Source organism: Stigmatopora nigra, chromosome 21 (assembly GCF_051989575.1).
Source record: "Stigmatopora nigra isolate UIUO_SnigA chromosome 21, RoL_Snig_1.1, whole genome shotgun sequence".
NCBI lineage: Eukaryota > Metazoa > Chordata > Actinopteri > Syngnathiformes > Syngnathidae > Stigmatopora > Stigmatopora nigra.
The window spans coordinates 6172621-6196137 of NC_135528.1; the positions used below are offsets into that span (position 1 = coordinate 6172621).

General features: G+C 36.2%; 1 protein-coding gene across 1 annotated transcript in view; it reads right to left on the reverse strand.

Moving 5' to 3' along the window:
- Window positions 1-6832: 6832 nt before the first annotated feature.
- col16a1 (collagen, type XVI, alpha 1) overlaps window positions 6833-23517 on the reverse strand; it is a 49012-nt gene continuing 32327 nt past the window's right edge. Inside the window, exons 21-76 of the mRNA XM_077744036.1 lie at window positions 23112-23156; window positions 22912-23007; window positions 22753-22791; window positions 22627-22671; window positions 22318-22353; window positions 22101-22223; window positions 21625-21660; window positions 21262-21297; window positions 20631-20759; window positions 20351-20395; window positions 20102-20137; window positions 19976-20029; window positions 19816-19866; window positions 19597-19740; window positions 19462-19497; window positions 19128-19235; window positions 18856-18978; window positions 18736-18789; window positions 18618-18659; window positions 18298-18324; window positions 18173-18226; window positions 18027-18095; window positions 17898-17951; window positions 17743-17769; window positions 17111-17167; window positions 16940-16984; window positions 16799-16870; window positions 16009-16062; window positions 15780-15824; window positions 15592-15711; window positions 15481-15513; window positions 15335-15406; window positions 15228-15272; window positions 14990-15034; window positions 14098-14152; window positions 13970-14022; window positions 13779-13832; window positions 13665-13709; window positions 13493-13546; window positions 13379-13414; window positions 13219-13281; window positions 12976-13047; window positions 12843-12896; window positions 12639-12683; window positions 11383-11427; window positions 11208-11261; window positions 11059-11112; window positions 10944-10994; window positions 10719-10808; window positions 10586-10621; window positions 10468-10512; window positions 9526-9723; window positions 9391-9454; window positions 8639-8815; window positions 8251-8328; window positions 6833-7864 (exon numbers count right to left, since the gene is read on the reverse strand). Of these exons, the coding sequence (XP_077600162.1) occupies window positions 7671-7864; window positions 8251-8328; window positions 8639-8815; window positions 9391-9454; window positions 9526-9723; window positions 10468-10512; window positions 10586-10621; window positions 10719-10808; window positions 10944-10994; window positions 11059-11112; window positions 11208-11261; window positions 11383-11427; window positions 12639-12683; window positions 12843-12896; window positions 12976-13047; window positions 13219-13281; window positions 13379-13414; window positions 13493-13546; window positions 13665-13709; window positions 13779-13832; window positions 13970-14022; window positions 14098-14152; window positions 14990-15034; window positions 15228-15272; window positions 15335-15406; window positions 15481-15513; window positions 15592-15711; window positions 15780-15824; window positions 16009-16062; window positions 16799-16870; window positions 16940-16984; window positions 17111-17167; window positions 17743-17769; window positions 17898-17951; window positions 18027-18095; window positions 18173-18226; window positions 18298-18324; window positions 18618-18659; window positions 18736-18789; window positions 18856-18978; window positions 19128-19235; window positions 19462-19497; window positions 19597-19740; window positions 19816-19866; window positions 19976-20029; window positions 20102-20137; window positions 20351-20395; window positions 20631-20759; window positions 21262-21297; window positions 21625-21660; window positions 22101-22223; window positions 22318-22353; window positions 22627-22671; window positions 22753-22791; window positions 22912-23007; window positions 23112-23156 (3714 nt within the window). The 3' untranslated portion in view covers window positions 6833-7670. The remainder of the gene's footprint in view (window positions 7865-8250; window positions 8329-8638; window positions 8816-9390; window positions 9455-9525; window positions 9724-10467; window positions 10513-10585; window positions 10622-10718; window positions 10809-10943; window positions 10995-11058; window positions 11113-11207; window positions 11262-11382; window positions 11428-12638; window positions 12684-12842; window positions 12897-12975; window positions 13048-13218; window positions 13282-13378; window positions 13415-13492; window positions 13547-13664; window positions 13710-13778; window positions 13833-13969; window positions 14023-14097; window positions 14153-14989; window positions 15035-15227; window positions 15273-15334; window positions 15407-15480; window positions 15514-15591; window positions 15712-15779; window positions 15825-16008; window positions 16063-16798; window positions 16871-16939; window positions 16985-17110; window positions 17168-17742; window positions 17770-17897; window positions 17952-18026; window positions 18096-18172; window positions 18227-18297; window positions 18325-18617; window positions 18660-18735; window positions 18790-18855; window positions 18979-19127; window positions 19236-19461; window positions 19498-19596; window positions 19741-19815; window positions 19867-19975; window positions 20030-20101; window positions 20138-20350; window positions 20396-20630; window positions 20760-21261; window positions 21298-21624; window positions 21661-22100; window positions 22224-22317; window positions 22354-22626; window positions 22672-22752; window positions 22792-22911; window positions 23008-23111; window positions 23157-23517) is intronic.

Below are 23517 nucleotides of genomic sequence, written 5' to 3' on the forward strand. Positions count from 1 at the left end.
TCAATAAAAAAGCCTTACTATACTATGTCGTTTTTTCAAGAAAAAAAGCCTTACTATACTATGTCGTTTTTTCAAGAAAAAAAGCCTTACTATACTATGTCGTTTTTTCAAGAAAAAAAGCCTTAATATACTATGTCGTTTTTTCAAGAAAATAAGCCTTACTATACTATGTCGTTTTTTCAAGAAAAAAGCCTTACTATACTGTGTCGTTTTTTCAAGAAAAAAAGCCTTACTATAGTATGTCGTTTTTTCAAGAAAAAAAGCCTTACTACACTATGTCTTTTTTCAAGAAAAAAAGCCTTACTATACTATGTCGTTTTTTCAAGAAAAAAAGCCTTACTATACTATGTCGTTTTTTCAAGAAAAAAGCCTTACTATACTATGTCGTTTTTTCGAGGAAATAAGCCTTACTATACTATGTCGTTTTTTCAAGAAAAAAAGCCTTACTATACTATATCGTTTTTTCAAGATAAAAAGCCTTACTATACTATGTCGTTTTTTCAAGAAAAAAGCCTTACTATACTATGTCGTTTTTTCAAGAAAAAAAGCCTTACTATACTATGTCGTTTTTTCAAGAAAAAAAGCCTTACTATACTATGTCGTTTTTTCAAGAAAAAAAGCCTTACTATACTATGTCGTTTTTTCAAGAAAAAAAGCCTTACTATACTATGTCGTTTTTTCAAGAAAAAAAGCCTTACTATACTATGTCGTTTTTTCAAGAAAAAAGCCTTACTATACTATGTCGTTTTTTCAATAAAAAAAGCCTTACTATACTATGTCGTTTTTTCAAGAAAAAAAGCCTTACTATACTATGTCGTTTTTTCAAGAAAAAAAGCCTTACTATACTATGTCGTTTTTTCAAGAAAAAAGCCTTACTATACTATGTCGTTTTTTCAAGAAAAAAAGCCTTACTATACTATGTCGTTTTTTCAAGAAAAAAATGCCTTACTATACTATGTCGTTTTTTCAAGAAAAAAGCCTTACTATACTATGTCGTTTTTTCAAGAAAAAAAGCCTTAGTATACTATGTCGTTTTTTCAAGAAAAAAGCCTTACTATACTATGTCGTTTTTTCAAGGAAAAAAGCCTTACTATACTATGTCGTTTTTTCAAGAAAAAAAGCCTTACTATACTATGTCGTTTTTTTAAGAAAAAAGCCTTACTATACTATGTCGTTTTTTCAAGAAAAAAGCCTTACTATACTATGTCGTTTTTTCGAGGAAATAAGCCTTACTATACTATGTCGTTTTTTCAAGAAAAAAAGCCTTACTATACTATGTCGTTTTTTCAATAAAAAAAGCCTTACTATACTATGTCGTTTTTTCAAGAAAAAAGCCTTACTATACTGTGTCGTTTTTTCAAGAAAAAAAGCCTTACTATACTATGTCGTTTTTTCAAGAAAAAAAGCCTTACTATACTATGTCGTTTTTTCAAGAAAAAAAGCCTTACTATACTATGTCGTTTTTTCAAGAAAAAAGCCTTACTATACTATGTCGTTTTTTCAATAAAAAAAGCCTTACTATACTATGTCGTTTTTTCAAGAAAAAAAGCCTTACTATACTATGTCGTTTTTTCAAGAAAAAAGCCTTACTATACTGTGTCGTTTTTTCAAGAAAAAAAGCTTTACTATACTATGTTGTTTTTTCAAGAAAAAAAGCCTTACTATACTATGTCGTTTTTTCAAGAAAAAAAGCCTTACTATACTATGTCGTTTTTTCAAGAAAAAAGCCTTACTATACTATGTCGTTTTTTCAAGGAAAAAAGCCTTAATATACTATGTCGTTTTTTCAATAAAAAAAGCCTTACTATACTATGTCGTTTTTTCAAGAAAAAAAGCCTTACTATACTATGTCGTTTTTTCAAGAAAAAAAGCCTTACTATACTATGTCGTTTTTTCAAGAAAAAAGCCTTACTATACTATGTCGTTTTTTCGAGGAAATAAGCCTTACTATACTATGTCGTCTTTTCAAGAAAAAAAGCCTTACTATACTTTGTCGTTTTTTCAAGAAAAAAGCCTTACTATACTATGTCGTTTTTTTAAGAAAAAAAGCCTTACTATACTATGTCGTTTTTTCAAGAAAAAAAGCCTTACTATACTATGTCGTTTTTTCAAGAAAAAAAGCCTTACTATACTATGTCGTTTTTTCAAGAAAAAAAGTATTTATACTATTTTTTTTCTGATTTTTTAGTGATCAGCCAAACAACGACAGCGAGATTCGAACCCAGGACTCCCAGACAGGAGTCCAGTGATCTAACCTCTGCGCCAAACAAGTGACTACACTTTTCTCTGTAATCATTTCACTTTCTTGAGAAGTCCACAGAAACAATTAAGTGAAAAAGTGTCCTGGCTGGGAATCGAACCCAGGTCTCCCACACAGGAGTCCAGTGATCTAACCTCAGCGGCACCAAGTGACTTACGCTTTTCAGTGTAATCATTTCAGTGTCTTGAGATGAAGTACACAGAAACAACTAAGTGAAAAAATGTCCCGCCTGGGAATCGAACCCAAGTCTCCCACACGGGAGTCCTGTGATCTAACCTCTATACTATGTCGTTTTTTCAAGAAAAAAAAAGCCTTACTATACTATGTCGTTTTTTCAAGAAAAAAAGCCTTACTATACTATGTCGTTTTTTCAAGAAAAAAAGCCTTACTATACTATGTCGTTTTTTTAAAAAAAAAGCCTTACTATACTATGTCGTTTTTTCAAGAAAAAAGCCTTACTATACTATGTCGTTTTTTCAAGAAAAAAAGCCTTAGTATACTATGTCGTTTTTTTCAAGAAAAAAGCCTTACTATACTATGTCGTTTTTTCAAGGAAAAAAGCCTTACTATACTATGTCGTTTTTTCAAGAAAAAAAGCCTTACTATACTATGTCGTTTATTTAAGAAAAAAAGCCTTACTATACTATGTCGTTTTTTCAAGAAAAAAGCCTTACTATACTGTGTCGTTTTTTCAAGAAAAAAAGCCTTACTATACTATGTCGTTTTTTCAAGAAAAAAGCCTTACTATACTATGTCGTTTTTTCAATAAAAAAAGCCTTACTATACTATGTCGTTTTTTCAAGAAAAAAAGCCTTACTATACTATGTCGTTTTTTCAAGAAAAATGCCTTACTATACTATGTCGTTTTTTCAAGGAAAAAAGCCTTACTATACTATGTCGTTTTTTCAATAAAAAAAAGCCTTACTATACTATGTCGTTTTTTCAAGAAAAAAAGCCTTACTATACTATGTCGTTTTTTCAAGAAAAAAGCCTTACTATACTATGTCGTTTTTTCGAGGAAATAAGCCTTACTGTACTATGTCGTTTTTTCAAGAAAAAAAGCCTTACTATACTATATCGTTTTTTCAAGATAAAAAGCCTTACTATACTATGTCGTTTTTTCAAGAAAAAAGCCTTACTATACTATGTCGTTTTTTCAAGAAAAAAAGCCTTACTATACTATGTCGTTTTTTCAAGAAAAAAAGCCTTACTATACTATGTCGTTTTTTCAAGAAAAAAAGCCTTACTATACTATGTCGTTTTTTCAAGAAAAAAGCCTTACTATACTATGTCGTTTTTTCGAGGAAATAAGCCTTACTGTACTATGTCGTTTTTTCAAGAAAAAAAGCCTTACTATACTATATCGTTTTTTCAAGATAAAAAGCCTTACTATACTATGTCGTTTTTTCAAGAAAAAAGCCTTACTATACTATGTCGTTTTTTCAAGAAAAAAAGCCTTACTATACTATGTCGTTTTTTCAAGAAAAAAAGCCTTACTATACTATGTCGTTTTTTCAAGAAAAAAAGCCTTACTATACTATGTCGTTTTTTCAAGAAAAAAAGCCTTACTATACTATGTCGTTTTTTCAAGAAAAAAAGCCTTACTATACTATGTCGTTTTTTCAAGAAAAAAGCCTTACTATACTATGTCGTTTTTTCAATAAAAAAGCCTTACTATACTATGTCGTTTTTTCAAGAAAAAAAGCCTTACTATACTATGTCGTTTTTTCAAGAAAAAAGCCTTACTATACTATGTCGTTTTTTCAATAAAAAAGCCTTACTATACTATGTCGTTTTTTCAAGAAAAAAAGCCTTACTATACTATGTCGTTTTTTCAAGAAAAAAAGCCTTACTATACTATGTCGTTTTTTCAAGAAAAAAAGCCTTAATATACTATGTCGTTTTTTCAAGAAAATAAGCCTTACTATACTATGTCGTTTTTTCAAGAAAAAAGCCTTACTATACTGTGTCGTTTTTTCAAGAAAAAAAGCCTTACTATAGTATGTCGTTTTTTCAAGAAAAAAGCCTTACTATACTATGTCGTTTTTTCGAGGAAATAAGCCTTACTATACTATGTCGTTTTTTCAAGAAAAAAAGCCTTACTATACTATGTCGTTTTTTTCAAGAAAAAAAGCCTTACTATACTATGTCGTTTTTTCAAGAAAAAAGCCTTACTATACTATGTCGTTTTTTTCGAGGAAATAAGCCTTACTATACTATGTCGTTTTTTCAAGAAAAAAAGCCTTACTATACTATATCGTTTTTTCAAGATAAAAAGCCTTACTATACTATGTCGTTTTTTCAAGAAAAAAGCCTTACTATACTATGTCGTTTTTTCAAGAAAAAAAGCCTTACTATACTATGTCGTTTTTTCAAGAAAAAAAGCCTTACTATACTATGTCGTTTTTTCAAGAAAAAAAGCCTTACTTTACTATGTCGTTTTTTCAAGAAAAAAAGCCTTACTATACTATGTCGTTTTTTCAAGAAAAAAAGCCTTACTATACTATGTCGTTTTTTCAAGAAAAAAGCCTTACTATACTATGTCGTTTTTTCAATAAAAAAGCCTTACTATACTATGTCGTTTTTTCAAGAAAAAAAGCCTTACTATACTATGTCGTTTTTTCAAGAAAAAAAGCCTTACTATACTATGTCGTTTTTTCAAGAAAAAAGCCTTACTATACTATGTCGTTTTTTCAAGAAAAAAAGCCTTACTATACTATGTCGTTTTTTCAAGAAAAAAATGCCTTACTATACTATGTCGTTTTTTCAAGAAAAAAGCCTTACTATACTATGTCGTTTTTTCAAGAAAAAAAGCCTTAGTATACTATGTCGTTTTTTCAAGAAAAAAGCCTTACTATACTATGTCGTTTTTTCAAGGAAAAAAGCCTTACTATACTATGTCGTTTTTTCAAGAAAAAAAGCCTTACTATACTATGTCGTTTTTTTAAGAAAAAAGCCTTACTATACTATGTCGTTTTTTCAAGAAAAAAAGCCTTACTATACTGTGTCGTTTTTTCAAGAAAAAAAAGCCTTACTATACTATGTCGTTTTTTCAAGAAAAAAGCCTTACTATACTATGTCGTTTTTTCAAGATAAAAAGCCTTACTATACTATGTCGTTTTTTCAAGAAAAAAGTCTTACTATACTATGTCGTTTTTTCAAGAAAAAAAGCCTTAATATACTATGTCGTTTTTCAAGAAAAAAAGCCTTACTATACTATGTCGTTTTTTCAAGAAAAAAAGCCTTACTATACTATGTCGTTTTTTCAAGAAAAAAAGTATATATACTAGTTTTTTTCTGATTTTCAGTGATCAGCCAAACAACGACAGCGGGAGTCGAACCCAGGACTCCCAGACGGGAGTCCAGTGATCTAACCTCTGCACCAAACAAGTGACTACACTTTTCTCTGTAATCATTTCAGTTTCTTGAGAAGTCCACAGAAACAATTAAGTGAAAAAGTGTCCTGGCTGGGAATTGAACCCAGGTCTCCCACACAGGAGTCCAGTGATCTAACCTCAGCGCCACCAAGTGACTTACGCTTTTCAGTGTAATCATTTCAGTGTCTTGAGATGAAGTACATAGAAACAACTAAGTGAAAAAGTGTCCCGCCTGGGAATCGAACACAGGTCTCCCACACGGGAGTCCAGTGATCTAACCGCTGCACCACCAAGTGGTTTACAATATTTCTTGAAAAAAAGCCTCACTATACTATGACATTTTTTAAAGAAAAAAAGCCTTACTATACTGTCATTTTTTTAAAGAAAAAAAGCCTTACTATACTATGTCATTTTTTAAAGAAAAAAAGCCTTACTATACTATGTCATTTTTTAAAGAAAAAAAGCCTTACTATACTGTCATTTTTAAAGAAAAAAAGCCTTACTATACTATATCATTTTTTAAAGAAAAAAAGCCTTACCATACTATGTCATTTTTTAAAGAAAAAAAGCCTTATTATACTATGTCATTTTTTCAAGAAAAAAAGCCTTACCATACATGGTCAGTTTTAAATAAGAAAGCCTTACTATACATGGTCATCTTTTTAAGAAAATGCCTTACTATACATGGTCATTTTTTTAAGAAAATGCCTTACTATACATGGTAATTTTTTTAAGAAAACAGCCTTAATATACATGGTCATTTTTTTAAGAAAATGCCTTACTATACATGGTCATGTTTTTTTAAGAAAAGAGCCTTACTATACATGGTCATTTTTAAATAAGAAATCCTTACTATACATGGTCATTTTTAAAAAAAAATGCCTTACTATACATGGTCATTTTTTTAAGAAAAGAGCCTTACTATACATGGTCATTTTTAAATAAGATAGCCTTACTATACATGGTCATTTTTTTAAGAAAATGCCTTACTATACATGGTCATGTTTTTTTAAGAAAAGAGCCTTACTATACATGGTCATTTTTAAATAAGAAATCCTTACTATACATGGTCATTTTTTTTAAGAAAATGCCTTACTATACATGGTCATTTTTAAATAAGAAAGCCTTACTATACATGGTCATTTTTTTAAGAAAATGCCTTACTATACATATTCATCTAGGCCTGCAAATAGTATATATTTACTGTAATTTATTTGACTTGAACGCACTCATTGCACAAACATGGCGATGAAAAACAAACCTTGTTTTGCACTTTTTGTCTCTCAATAATTCATAGGACATGTGGAAAAAAACATGAGTTGCACAGCAATGACCTAAAACAATATATACACAGGATCGTATTAAGTGGCAATGTACAGTAACATTATACAGACATTAAAAGTTTGATTGTTTTTTTTTCCTTTTTCTTTTTTACCAAAAGAAGGACCTCATCTCATTTTTTGTTTTAAACTCAAGTTTGGGTACTGTTAACTAATATTATAATTTAAAGCGCGAGCAATAACGCAACATTCTGCCTTTAAATATATATGCTTCAATTTAAGATACATTACTACAAGTATTCCAGCATAAATGCATTCGAAAAATGATATTTTTTGTACTACCTAATATAATTTTCTACATCAAACAGCTTCAAATTATGCATTTTTGGCTTACAGTATTTTATAAGGTATGGTATTGTGTAGCTTATCACATATTCCAAAATGTATTTTTTTTTAAACGCTGCTATATATAAATATGAATATTTACAAAACAGAGGGTGTCTACACATCCATTCTCTGAGTAAGACAAATTAAGAATAAAGTACAAGTTGCTGCCTTCTCAACATGATAAAGAAATTGCCAACTAAAAAAACATGGTGGAGTATGATGCAATAACAATGGTTTGGGCCAGGTTTTGGAAGAAATGTGCAGATTTTTCAAGAGCGCTCGACAAACAAATTGGTTTTCTGCAGCAAAGGAAGTTCCTAACAGTTAATACTGCGGCCATTTTCCGAATAACATTCGTGTCGTAATTTACCAAGGGCCCTTGATTGGGGGCCCCTTGGCGCTATATTCTACCTGATGGCTCATGCAGTCCGATGGGTTACAGCGACCATCGATTCCCTTGTGACCAGCCGGTCCTGGTGGACCTGGGATTCCAGGAACTCCCTGCTGGCCAACAGAACCTGGTGGTCCCATTTTACCATAGCCTGGAGAACCAGGGACACCTGAAGAGACAAGAGAATATATTTTTTACATTTCCCAAATGTAAAACATGATTAAAATGTTCCCATGGTAAACAATAACAATAACAAAAATGATAGGCAGGATATTGACGTCACAAATAAGTACTCTGCAAAGTTTTGAAGTAGCCCAGATGTTAATTTCAGCCTTAATTATGGTAATATTCATTAGTGATTATGGCTGATGACAAGCATAATCATGCTTGCAATCTCTAATCAGTGACATCTCTTAAAACATTTGCAACATTAACATGCTAAGTGTCAGTTGCTGTTCCTAATTCTGTGAAGAATAAGTACTCTATTGTCAGAATGTGACTATCATAGACATAATTGTCACATTTTTGCAAAAATAAACCAGTCCAATATGCCACCTGGTGCTCCTGGTGGTCCTGAATCTCCCATCTCTCCGACACCCTTATCTCCCTTTGGACCAATGGGCCCTCGTGGTCCTTGAAACAAATAGAAAATGCAAGTTTTAAACAACCAATGTCATCAATTATCCTTTAAATGACCGTAATATTTTAACATCTGGTTCAGCCAAGGAGATGCATGTCTTTGTCCAGGCAACACAAATTACTTACATGGTCACAATCAATGATGTCTTGTGGCAAATAGATGAAAAACTCTAATTCTGAATGTCAAATGACTCATTAAAATTTGAGAAACAAAACTAGGATTTACATATATATGCCTTGGAAGAATGGACACCACCAATCTTACGCATTACTCCTCAAATTAGATGCCGGTAACTTCTCTTACCAACTGGGCCCAAGGGTCCTGTCCGGCCTAGCCGACCAATTTGTCCTGGAATGCCAGGCGCGCCGGGTGCTCCAGGATTACCAGGAACGCCGTCTTTCCCTGGGGGTCCGGGCCGACCCGGAGATGACACCGCTTCCACGGGCCTTTGCATACGAGACATGTAGTAGGCCATTCTCTCTGGGGAGTTTAGATGCATTCAATGGTTTTACAACAGCACAACACGAATTGCATCGCCAAAGGAGAAATTGAGTTCAATAAAAGTTAATGTACAACAAAAAAACTGGACTTGGCTGTACTGCGGTGCCTTGACTTATGAGTTTTAATATGTTCCATATTCTCGTAATCCAAGACAATGAGACTGCAAATGTTCTTTCACCATAAAGAAAAATAATGGATATATTTCAAACCCATATTGTATTCAAGGTGTTGCTCTATGGGTACCAAGGGGAAGTGTATTACAAACACACAGATACACACAGAGTAATATTCGTTGGTTAATGCAGTAGATGAAGCATTAAAGCTGCAGTGTTTTATTTTTTAGTATTATCATTATATTACTGGATGCATGTTTTGTTTTAAGTGGCCAGGTTTTGAAATTAAATAGCCTATCATAGCATTTTGATTTTAATTTAGCATTAAGTTCAAGTAATATACTAAGGTACTGTTAGGTAATCATTCCAAATTATGTACCTCAAGTCATTCACAAGTCAAGGTATTGTCAAGTATTGTAAAACGTGGTTGTTTTTGCTCACCATCAAAAATTTTGAAGACTTGCTGACGGATGAAGTTCTTGATTTCATCATAATTGACTACCGCCTGTAAAATAAATACCAGAGTTATTCAAAAGGTCATCGATGGACCACGAGTGTGATAGAAGTGTAACCAACATCATGTCCTGGCATCCCTGGAGATCCAGCTGGTCCAGGGCTTCCGGCCGTGCCAGGGTTCCCTCTCTCACCCCTGGGCCCGACTGGGCCAATCATCGGTTGGGCATCCTTAGAGTGATATCCCAATCCTCCGCCGGGGGGCCCCGGTCGTCCTCTTTCCCCGGGAGTGCCTCTTTCGCCAGTGGCCCCGGCTTCACCCTTGAAGAGATGAATAGACAGTCATTAAATACGTCACTCCAACATGAGCCACTCTGTGTCACAAAGAGCAGCTCAAAGAAACTTTATGTATTTTGTAAGAGAACACAAACTGTGCGGATGCCATCTTGAGGAACAACAAGCATTTGGCTACAGCTATTTCAATTTCCCCTCATCCCAATTGCAAAAAAAACTACAAATCCCCACTGAAAAACAGACTTGCCACATTAGTGATAGTGATTTATCGAGGACAAAGCTGCCCATAATGGACAAGCAATGTTTACATGTCACCGGAAGACAAGTGCCTCTTGAAATAGAGTGTGCCAAGAAGAATCGGGAGTCCGTTCTTGTCTTTTGCCTCCGTGAAACTAAAGCCCTGACAATGGTGTCCTGTCAGCGTGACAAATCGCCTCATCGAGCATCTCCTCTCATGCATAATAGCATTATCCCAGAGGCAGGGAATAGCTCTATCACTGAAGCCGCAGAATGGAATCACGAGACTCCAAGAGAAAGTCTTAGGTGAGACGTAGATGGCCGACTGCCAGGACCAAGAAGGGTAAACTTAGGTCGGAAGTGAAAATAATCCCAGTGGGAGTGTCTGTGACCTAAAGCCTGCAGCATAAGCATGTTCAGTTGTACAGTACATTGACTGATGCTTTAGTATGACTACAAGATAAATAAAATAAAGCTTTCTGTGTTAGATGTTCTGCAGATGTGATAGAAAAGTCTTGTTGAGACCATTCTTACCTTTTGACCTGGCTTCCCATTCTCACCAGGAAGGCCTGCCAACCCCTGAAGAGAAGAAAGGAATAAAATATCCACAGAAGAACTAAACCGAAGAACTGTGAGGCTATTTATTACTCACATCTTTACCAGCAGAACCATCATTTCCTGGCTCCCCCTTTGAACCGGAAACCAAAAAATTCACATTAATATTCCAGGCCTGCAGTAGAACGTACTTGGACTTTGCCAAAAGTTTGTTGGTGCGTTAAACTGACCATTAACCCTGTGTGACCTGGTGGCCCTGGAGTTCCAGGCATTCCTGGGAGACCTCTCTCTCCATTTTGACCTTTATCTCCCTTAATACCCTACATTAAAAAAAAGCTTGATTACAAATTAAGCATAAATAGCGGTGTCCTTTTCCTTGCCCTCCCCCAAACAACAACCAAATCAGATAGTATGACCCAGGTCATAGAATAGAACACATTTCAAAAGGACCTCACCAATCCTGACGGACCAGGAGGTCCTGCTGGTCCTGCTGGACCCGGTGACCCCTGTTGAATAAAATTAAATGATATAATAGCAACACCACAGTCAAAAAATAACAACTGGACTTACAATATGACCAGATGGTCCTGGTCGTCCCTGAGCACCTGGTGTTCCGGAATCGCCCTGAAAAGGTTGGAGATTGAGATCAGAGTCACTTCTTTTGGCCTTTGTCTGCGGAGATAATGGATTTTCTATTTCAAGTAGAAAGAATCACTCACCTCGTGTCCTGGTCTCCCAGGTGCTCCGGGTGGGCCTGATGGTCCGACTTCTCCCTGTAGGTTATTCGGCATTAGCAGGCTTTGTAATAGTAGGTAATGGTGAAATTCACCATTATAATAGAGACTTTTTACTGCTAAAAAAAAGACAAGCTAATGTAGGAAACGACTGCCCAACCTTTGCTCCTGGAAATCCAGTGTGGCCAGTTTTTCCTTTGAATCCCTACAGAAAGCAGTAAGGAGATGATTAAAAAAAAAAACAGTACACATACATACTACCATATACACATAGCATATAAACATACATAAGAAATAACATTCAAATGAGACCTAACAAGGTTAAAATCAGTTATTCTACAGCGTCAAAAATGACACATTTTTTTAGCAATGCAATTTAAATAAATGCAGTCAGGACTAATTCTATACTTTAGTACTATACTTGGAAAAATTCTAGACAGATCTATCACACACAAATGATGTGAAACAATCTTCCATATCAAATATAAATCAACAATCATAATGTCTACAAATAGCAATAAATTGAAGCAATGTTCTTATCTTGCACTGTAGAAAAAAAATACAGTAAAATGAGTTACACTAATAACATAAATGGCCAGAAGCACTAATTCTAGTATGCGTTTATTGGTGATGGTCATCAACGAAATCTATTAAAATGCATATTGTATGAAAGGAAGATAATAGTCGATGTGAAGATCATTTGCTTCTTCATTCCCAATTCCTAATAAAACTGAATACCTTCCAGCTGAGGCTGATGGAAATATCATTAAGTTTGATGATATTTAGTGATAAAACATTGACTATGACACAAACAGAATTTGCATGTTTTGGAAAACATTTAAATGCAAACTAAAAGACTCAGGGACATAAATATCTCACATGTCGTATTTCGAGAGAGTGGTACTCTATTGCTTATGTTTTATAAAAATACAAGTTAAAACAAATTTCTAAATGACTCTGTCTGATGAGAATTATACGTAGTACTGTTCCACCTAATTGTAAACATTGAACTAATCATCAGTGCAGCCTTATTTGCATTTATAAACAACAACTCAACATGCTTCATTTGTTTTTGGCAAGCGGGAAATTAAATGTGTGCTGTGCATAAATGTTTTAATTTTTCTTCAATTGATTGACATATCTTGTTTTGTATTTTAAAGTCCTACATTTGTTTTTCCAATATTTTCTATTACTTTTTTAAATTATGTTTGCCTGTGTAGGAAATTACAGCACATATATTTGATCAAATATTATTTGCACAACTAATTTAGATGATTAGTCACTAAAATAAAAGTTTGGTGTTACTTTAAGTAAACATTATGGATGCTGTTTGTCTTTGGAAAGTAAAAATCATTTCATTTTCTGTAGAGTAAGAAAAAGAAACCTTATTAATTTATGCCTGATCGGATTACTCACTGGGATTCCTCGTGGGCCGGCTGGTCCTGGTGGTCCCATCTCTCCCTGAAACGTAAATAAACAGTCAGAATATAAATGTCAACAATGTACAATGTCAAAATAGCCTTTCCAGAAAAGCTACAAGTAGGAATATACCAGGAATATAGGTCTATATTTTCTTACATGTATATTTCTTTTCATATTTTCATGAAAGAATCAACTCACCCGCAGTCCTGGCTTTCCATCTTTTCCATCAACTCCTTCAATTCCAGGCGGTCCCTTTGATGACAAATACATCCCACAGTGGAACAGAATGTCTCCAATGTAAATATGTCATTTTATCAGTATTGTTTCAAACCATGAGCCCTGGAGAGCCTGGCGAGCCAGGGGGTCCACCTGATCCTTGAGAACCTTGAGCACCATCATTGCCCTGTGAAAGAAAATTTAAAAAAAAGACCTTGTTAACTGACAGAAACAATGGATCTAATCAGTTTGAATATGAATTGAATTTAATTGAACATACTACAAATGATTTGTAAAGGATTTGCGAATCATTGTGTTCTGTTCTATTATTACTTAAGCTCGCTTTTGATAGCCTTACCTTTTCACCTTTGAGTCCTGAGGGTCCTTCCCTTCCAGATTTACCAGCAAGCCCTGGTGGACCCTGAAAAACATGATTTAACACTTATACAAACATTTCTACCAAGTATAAGTATATACATGCATACTATATTGTGAAAAAGCAAAGTTTAAAACCATACCGGAGTTCCAGGAAATCCAGGTTGTCCTTGAAAGCCCTTCAAAAGATAACGAAAACTTTCTCAGCAAATACTTCAGTCCATTTCATTGAATTTAGTGTCTTTTGGACACATTACCTGTTCTCCTTTTGGTCCAACAGGTCCTGCCGCACCTGTATCGCCTTTAATGCCCTGAAAGCAAAGGACAAATTCAGCTCACCTTCCTTTTTTTGTATTATTAACTGTATTAAATGTTCAAACAGAACAAGGTTTTTGGAAAGAAAGAAAAAACTAAATGAGAAACACTAACTTGTGAGCCTGCCTGCCCTTGGTAGCCTGGGAGACCAGAAGGACCCTAGAGCAGGAGAAAAATGTGAAACCTTCTCAGGAGACAGGTGAAAACACCATTTTTTCAGCACTTTACCGCTTCTCCTTTCTCTCCACTCATTCCTGGGCTCCCGCGCTCGCCCTTCAATCCCTGAAGAGGGTAAAAAAAGGGCAGTTCATCAATTCTGGGTTACATACAGTCTCAGATTAACCACCTATGTATATCTGGATCTCAGTCAGAACCTTTCCATGCTTATGTTCTTACAAGGAGATGAAGAAATGTCTTACCGGCATTCCGGGAGGCGCCATACTACCAGGATAGCCTGGTGTCCCTGGAGAGCCCTGAGGTGAGGATGAGGAAAATATGTATTAAATATCTATAACCTCATTTCAAGACATTGATCGTCTTATACTTTCCTGTTCACCCTTGATTCCAGGTAATCCAGCTGACCCTTGTTCACCTTGCTGACCCTGAGGGAGGATATAATATGTATGTTTGGAAGATGGAAACGCAAAAACAACTAAAATAAATATGAAAACAGGCAGAGTGATATCTCTCATCAAAAGGCATATTGCATATTTTAGCAATGTGATCCAGTGAAGAGGTTGGCTCACATTTAAAAGGCAATTCAAGGAAAGCAGGATAAAAAGAAAATAATGTTTTGTTGTGCTTTTTTTCCATTGAATGCTAAGCATTGACTGAGAAGCCTACTTAAAAAGCAGGTTTCGCTATTTAATGGCGGTAGTTGCAGTTTTCAAATGAAAACAAACATGTCTATTGAATAAAAGATTTGCAAGAGTCGCCCTCATTACGATGTATTTGCAGATGGCCGTAAATCAGAGTGATGATCGATGGGGTGGTGAAGAGCGAATCGGCGGTAATTGCCAGCACAACATTGATGAAGATTTTCTCAATGCCAGACCAATTCATGAACGCACACTGGGCGAGTTAGCACCTGCTGTGAAGTGAGTGCTACTAAAGCACAAATGACTTCCACTCCACACGTCTCATTCATCTGGCATCTCGAAACTAGATGCGTACATGTGAGAGAATGTCGTTTCAACTTCAGCAAGAAGAGGCAGTATCTCAATCACTCCATTTCTAATAACTTCCATTTAAAAAAATCCAGCTGGAAAGGCTGAATGACTGCTGGCAAATCAAGAAGTACTTCATTTTAAAATTACAAACACAGCGAATAAAATATGATTCATTGAGATGCATCATACGACAAATCCAAATGATTGATTCCCCAAACATGAACTAAAAGAGGTGCAATGATGATTAGATGATAAAAAAATGAACCTTACAGGTGAGCCAGATGGGCCTGGAGGACCTGGAAAACCTGGAGGGCCCTGTGTGAAGAAAATAAATATGTATACACATGATGAACAAAAAGGCATATTTTAAAAGTGCATAATTCCACTAGTAAAACTATAGAATGTCCTGATTTTCTCGCATACTAAGGTGACATTGTAATTCTCCGTAAATTATTAATTTAGTTAAATGTGCAGTGTTTTCAATTGCCATGTTTTGATCAATTCTCACCATGTTTCCCGGCTGTCCCGCATGTCCTCTATCTCCTGGTAGACCCTTTTAGGAAAGATGACGAATGAGTTTGGAAGTAAATAGCTGAAAAACAAACCCTTACTCACAGCTTCCCCGCGTATTCCCTGTGAGCCAGGAACTCCAGGAATTCCAGGTGATCCTGTACAGCTGCAAGGATCCTTAAAAAAAAAAAAAACTAGTGTTGGAACCCACCAAAAATGGTTGATTTTCAAAAAATTAAACTTTGTTGTACCCTTGGTTCCGTGGCCTGCAGTTTCTCCAAACACTGAAAACAGAGAAAAATAAATGTGCATGTGTGTGCATCATTCTAACAAAAATAATATGAGAAAATAGTTTTTCATACACTGTCACAGCCATCCAAGGCAGTTACGCCCGGCTTGCCCTCATCTCCTTTTTCTCCTTTGGCACCAGCCATACCCGGCACCCCTGGCATTCCTTTAGAGCAGTCGCCATCACAAGCTTTCTGTGGTATAAAAAATAATACAAATGTGGATAAAAATGTCACATCTGAAATCAATTTTGAAAAAATACCTCTTCATCAGAAGCGTCTTGAGGAAGCATCTGCAAATCAGACTTCTGTTGAAAAAAAAATAGATTGAAAGTTATTTTTTGGCATATTATTTACACATTTATAAAGTACAAAACATTTATTCTTAGATTGTCTTAAATATGTTTATCCAGGAATCGCCATTTCAAAAACTATACTATGGCTAATGTCCCTTATCACCTCAACTTGTATTTCCCTTCTAATTTTACTTACACCATATCCAGGCAAACCCGGTTTTCCTGGTAAACCGTCATTTCCAGGGATACCCTGAAAGAAGGAACTGAGGTTGAACAGATTTTTTTTTTTTTGCCAATCTAGGGATAGCCACTCCCATTTCCACCAGAACGTCAAATCAGAGAGTCAAAGGGTGAGGACAAAAAAAAAAAAAAAAAAATGAATAAATCTGTTCCTTTTCGTATGGATTTGGTAAATGAACCCAATTTTTTTTCAAATATCCCTAAAAAAAACTTTCACCATACAGTTCAAACTCTGCAAATATAATATTTAGAGAAAATAAAGTTTTAGTTTCTCTCCTATCACTGCCTACAATAAGTCATACTTTACACCTTTGACTCTTGGAAGACAGAGCATAGTAAAACTTTATTTGAAGGTATTTGAAAAATGACACCATACTTTTTACTGGTAAAAATCTCAGAGAAGACCTTCAAATAACAGTTTATGTCTTAACGGACATTCCCCTAAGTCAGCTCAGTTGCGGTCAATGTGCGTTAAAGTGTGAAGCATTAGTGCATTTTTTTTCCCAGTTTAATCCTAACGACTTGGGTTGCATACATCCAATTTAGTCAAATACTATAATTCCAGCATGCATTTTGTATTAACCATCAATTTTTTCTAAGCACATCAAATCCTCATTTAAGGATCCCAAAGCACCAAGCTGAAAGCCTCGACTATAAGTAGCTTCAAGTTCAATTCAGGGTAAAACATAGCACTGAATTGAACTTAAGAGAAAGCCCCTTAGTGACCCTTTGCCCAGTTCACTTACTTGAGGTCCTTGCTCTCCGTCTAAACCATAAGGCCCAGGTGGGCCCGGTGGTCCTGGTGGTCCAGGAGGTCCCTGCAACATTATATTAAAATTACACATTCACATTCTTAAACAATGATCATATTTTGCATCAGATCTGACCTGAGGACCGGGATGCCACATGCCCGTAAGTGCCCCAGGAGCTCCCTGGAAAGAGAGGGTGGTCAAAAAAAACTGTCCAACACTATCAATGCACAGTATTGACCGATCGACCCGCTAAAACCAACAAACATGGTGGGTGTTGGGTCAATTGGCGTTTCCGTTTATACTCACAGGTCCACCTACACCGGACTGTAAGGGCATGATGCAGTTACACTCGCCAGGGTCACCCTAAATGTAAAAAAACACAAGTTAAAACAAATAGTGATGTATATAAACAATAAAATACCCTCAAAGCCTTCAAAAACAGATCTATTGTATTTATCACCTGTACACAAGGCTCCCAACTCAAGGACTTTTTGAAATGTCATGTATTATATAACATATTGCATTGCAAGATGAAATGCCCAGAATAAAGTTAACACTATTAACTTGCAGAGCTGTATCCGATTAAATGATCACCCCCCAAAAAAATGCACTAAGCATATCAGGCAAACTAAACTCTTACAAATAAAACATCCATGCTATTTTGTCATCTCCCTGACCTGTCATGCACCCTTAGCTGAGGAATTTGAAGAATATGGTAAGTAATACTCAGGGCCAACTGCTGACAAAAGACCCCCCAAAAAATACTTGTTTATCAGCCACAATACATTTATCACCTCTACTGCTTCTTTATCTCTGCCCTATGGCCTGTGTGTGTAAAAGTGTGTACTGCAAATGTGTAAGAGAAAGTACTCTCTCGTCTATCCTCTCACATTCTCAATTCCAGAAATCAGTTAACCTAAACCAAATAGTAGCTTTACCTTGTCCCCTTTAGCTCCATCAAGTCCCTGCAAGAGAAGAAAGACACCCAATGAAAACACAGACAAACACACACAGGTTTTATTAATGGAAGTAAGCTTTAAATAGCCAATGAATTACTATTTTTTTGTAGTCATGAATGTATAATACAACTCACAGGTTGACCAGCATCTCCAGGAGATCCATGAGAACCAGGGATTCCATCTCTACCCTGTGGTTGAAAGTAAGGTTATACAACCCCACCCAGTGCTCTAATTATTTCAAAAAAGATGCAATTATATCATACTGGTGGTCCAGTTACACCAATGCCCGCTGGGCCTTGCGGTCCGGGTGGTCCAACATCGCCACTCGGCCCCTGAGAATTAAAAAAAACCATTAAATATGGACTTTTTGGTCTTAAAAACAAGAACACCGATGAATAACTATTTATACCTTTTCTCCAGCAGGTCCTACAGGTCCAGGTTTTCCATTGGATCCAGGAAGACCCTAAGCAAAAATTGCCTTTTAGACTATAAATTATCAAAAAGAGCAATTAAGGCAAAGTGGGTTGAACTTACCGTAGTACCAGGAAATCCTGTTGGTCCCTTGATAGATATTTTAGGTACATAAAGAAAAGTACTGGTCAAAAAGTACCTTCATTTTTCTACAAGAAGCTCACATCGTAGTCAAATAAACATTTCTTTTTAGGAAGAGGAATTAGATGTACTGAAGCATGCCATCATTATCTCTGGTAGACGAGAACAATGTAAACAAAGATATCAACGTGTTTCATGTTTTGTTTTTTTTAAATGCCAGAAGAAATGTGAGAAAATCTGTTGACAAAACCAATTCAATACAAGAATGAGATTTATTTTAGTTCGGAATAAATCTACTTTACCTGTTGACCAGGGAGGCCCACTCCTGGAAGTCCAACTTCTCCCTGCATGGGCACAAGATCATATTTTTTTTCAAAGGCTTCACCCATGTAACTACAGTTAAGTAAAATACACCCATACCTTGATCCCTTTAAGACCAGGAGGCCCTTGGATTCCAGGTAAGCCTGGTTTACCCTAAAAAGAAAGGACAAATAGTCATCATCAGCTATTTTCAAGGTTCCTGGGTCATGTTTTCCTCACATTTTTGCCTGTCCTCCCTTCTCCAGGAGCCCCAGGCTCTCCTCTCTCTCCTTTTGGCCCAGGAACAGCAACACCATCAACCGTTCCAGCACCCAGAGATGAACAGCTGGTACAAGCATCACCCTGGCAAAAGAGATCAAATTAAACAGAAACATTGAGTAGTAAATCATAATTAGGAAATTCTCCAAGTATCAGCCTACATTTAGACATTTTACACTACATATATTAAGAATGCTAAGCAAATACAGCAGTAATAAGAGATTAATAGGTACCTTCTCGCCCTTAAAACCCATCAGGCCATGTTGTCCAGGTTCTCCAGGAAGTCCTGGGACTCCAGGAGCACCATTAAGTCCGGTATCTCCATTTTCACCTTGGTCACCCTGTCAGGTCATCAATATATATTTTTAGATGCAAACATACATGCAAGAAAGATTAATTAATAGTCAAAAGAGAGAGATATATACTTTTAAAAAAATATTTTAGCTTAACTACTGTTTATTGGTTGATTTTTAATCGCCATTAATTCCAAATTAGTTTGGTAAATGAAACATAAAGACCTGATATAATAAATTATACACACACAAGACATATTTGAGCAAATGTTACCTTGTCACCTTTTTCTCCATCAGCACCCGGGGGTCCCTGTGTGGAAGTAGCATAATGATATGAACATGCACCCAAACAGATTGCGCTATTTCAGTGCAATCTATTTGTATTTAATTCCATGTTTATCATCTGCACCTGTCTGCCATCTGCCCCAACTCCGGGAAGTCCGGGGATACCCTGAGGACCGGGTTCACCCGGGTTGCCTCGTGTTCCTTCAGGTAACTTGATGCTAGCAGGTCCGCTGCCAACCTCATATGGCTGGCACACACCGCACTGCCCCTTGAGAAACGCAGGGGGTAATTCAGGTTCCTTTTTCCGAACAATCGCTCAATAACTCATTTTTTTTTCTCTTACCGGCTCTCCTTTCTGTCCAGGAAGGCTAAGACCAGGCAGTCCTATTTCTCCCTGTCAAAAACACAGTATTACTCACAAATGCCGAGGTTAATTGACATCTATCTATGCACGATAATAGAAGGACAACTGGGAATATGTCTTGAAACTAAGTTATTCTGACCTTTTCACCCTTTCCTCCATGTTTTCCAGCAGGTCCTTTAGCCCCAACTTTCCCCTGTTTTAGGAATAATAATTGTTTCATAAAAGGAGGAATTCATTATGTTTGAAGAGGTTGATTTAAACTCACCGGTTTACCATCAGCTCCTCTTCTTCCAGTATTACCCTGCAGATGAGAAAATATGAAAATTAGACTAATACACCCTAAAAAATGTGAATTTTAACCAACTTTAACATCTACACTAAAACAAGTGTACCTCAATGATTATATATTGTTCCCAGAGTCCATAAAAAATAACTCATTGTAGAATTATTAGGCATAGACTACAATTGAGGTCACCTATTCCGAGTCTTCTTTAATTGTATTTATGTTACTTACCGTCTCTCCTCTTGGGCCAGGTGGTCCTACATTTCCAGCATCTCCCTATGGGAGAGGAAAAAGTGAAACAATGCATCATTTTAAAGAAGTTTCTTATCACGGCTCACACACGCAAGCAAAATCACTGATGCAAACAAAAACAAAAAAATGCGCATCTAGTCAAAGAAGGCAATTACCCAATCAATTTCATGCCCCCCCCCCATATCTATTTTCTTTGTTTTCTCCAAAGTTCCATTAACAGCCAAGAGTAATTACGACTCAACTCCACAGATAGACCTACTTGTTCTCCTTGAATTCCAATTCCTGCTTCTCCTTTTTCTCCTTTCACTTGAAACATTTGAGCCCCAACAGTGGAGACCAGGTTTTGGGGTAACTCGCCCAAAGAGGGGCACATAGTGCAAGGTTCACCCTGAAAAATAAAAACAAATCTCTAAAGCAAGGGTGTCAGATTTGGGTTTGTTCGAGGGCCGCATTAACGTCAACTCGATTTAATGTGGGCTGGACCATTTTAGATATAATATTTAGATTTTTTTTATATAAATGGATTAAAAGAACTGGATTAAAATCCCTGAATATTCAGTTTTTCTATAGTTTTTTTTTTTATACGATGTTTATTTTAGCTTTTTTAAATATATTTTTTTTGATTTCCCAAAATGACTTTTGAACTAAAAACACAGAAAAAATGATTAAAAATGACAATTATTGATTTAAAATGGGTAAAATCGGGAAATTTAATATACATCTACCCTTCATTTTAATTTGATCCTAAAACAGAAAGTTGGCACACATGATTTACTTTCTCGGGCCGCACAAAATGATGTGGCGGGCCAGATTTGGCCCCCGGGCCACCACTTTGACACCTGTACGAGTCCAAAGAAATGCCCATTTAAGATAGAAAATGTCCAAAATACCTTTTGTCCTTTAACAGCATCTGATCCTGCTTCTCCCTACAAGAAAAAAAAATACAAATAAATAGTGTACAATCCCCATATCTCCCTGATGAACATGTTAGCTTGGAGATGTCGTGTCTAGACATGGCTTTAGAAGCATACGGGTCAATGTAATTAGCCAGATGTGGGGTCTGTGTGCATGACAAAGTGCTTGGGTGGGCTTTTGTGCGGGTGTAGATGGAGCGGGAGGGCGCTCAAAAGGGAATGCTTTCTGTTTCACATCTGCTTTCCGCCAGACGAATGTTTGCAGGACTGTTTGTTTTTTGAAGAACCGGCGTTTGATTATGAAAGAGACGTAAAGCAGTAAATGAAGAAGAACTCTACCTTCTGCCCAGTTTTTCCATCCACTCCTTGATGTCCCTGGTGAATTTGGAGATAAGGAAAATGTGTTATTTGTCAGCCAAGTGAGTTGATAAGCAACTTTGTCAAAGGCAGAGATTTGTAACACTGCAAAATAGGAAAGTGTTGCAGAGAATTTCATATGCCGGTGTCTGATTCAATTTGAAAAAAAAATACTAAATAAACAGAATGAGAAAGTGCTTTCCATATAACCTGAAAATGTGGGAAATTGCAAAGCTCCTCCTCCAAAGTGAAATATATTTATGTAATATATGAGTTGGCCATAGAATGCACAATGAAAGTAAAAAAGATATACTTATATAAGTAGTCTGAATCAGGGGTGTCAAAACAATCCACAAAGTGTGCATTACATCCAATTTAAAGACAAAATATAGTCAGCATTTAAGCAGGAGTGGGTGCAGAAATGTATATAGTAGATTTATTTTTTATTTTTTACTTACAGGTGGTCCTCTCTCTCCAATTCCTGGTAATCCAGGTTCTCCTTTTGCACCCCTCTTCCCTTGCATAGCCACTGTGTTGCCAATATCTATGGGTAGTGTAGGGCATACTTCACATGGATCTCCCTAAAAATTAAAAATAAAAAGTCAAGCACACATGATACTGAAGCAAAAGCATGCATTGTAGATAAAACATAAAAACCATGTCTACTACGTATACCTTTTCTCCTTTATGTCCTGCTGGTCCTCTAGGCCCCTAAAATGAGATAAAACAAGAATGTTTTCTGCAAAATTGATGGAATTTACAACTTTGCAACTATTTATCACTTTCTTTCTTTGCACAATAGGAATAGCATGTGATTCTACTTCCATAAAATTCAGCTGTAACTTCTCTACACAAAAAAATTGAACTTCTATAATTTGTATGGCACATACCTATAACTAAAAACTATATCATGTTATTTAACCTATAACTATGGACCCTATGAGTTCTTTACATGACTATATTATCATAAAAAAAATGTCTTACTGGATCTCCTGATAATCCATCAAACCCTTGAGCACCTGGTTCACCCTGTTATGACAGATATTATAAATGAAAACAATTAGTGCAAAACCAAAAAAGTTGGACTTGATTTCCCAACTGTAAACCTACCATGTCTCCTTTCGCACCACCGGGTGGACCGGGAGGACCCTTGAGGGAAAAAAAATGTTTTCTTAAACTTTTAACACTCTTTCTCAATTATTTTTAACCCCAACTCTTGTGTATCCAATCACATCATTGTTATATTGGCATATTAGTGAGTTTACTCACTGTTGGACCTGGTTTTCCAACTCCAGGTAAGCCTGGAGGTCCTGGTGCTCCCGGCTCTCCAGCTAAGCCTTCGGGACCAACGAATCCTGAGATGCCCTGAGAAAAGTTGAACAAGGAGATGTTTGGTCCGGATGCCAGAGTTTAGGGATGTCTGACACCCAAGTTGATGGAGAGGGAGTGAAGATTTAATGCACACAGACCTTCTGTCCCTTGGGGCCGATGACACAGATGGAGCCGGCGCGACCCTGGGAAATGATGACAGGCAGAAAGAAATGTGACAGCGTCAGTACAGGGCAGTGACATAATCAATGTCAGTCTGACTGACGAAATGAGCTCTCTATCTTTCAAAATTGGGAAAGACATCTGGCCGTACCCCACATTTGCTCCACATCGAAAAACCGAATGGGCACGACGGGGGAATATTCCAACGTGCCAGAGGCGTCCTCTTTCACATTTGCGCCAATTTCCGCCTGCCTAATTTGAGTCACATCGACAAGCGCGTTTATATTCACCATGTCGGATGGATGGCGGTTTAAGAAGAGTATTCTCTGCCTGTCACGTTTCTCACAAAAAAAAAAAACACTTGGGGAGTGCCTGATGCTGGAA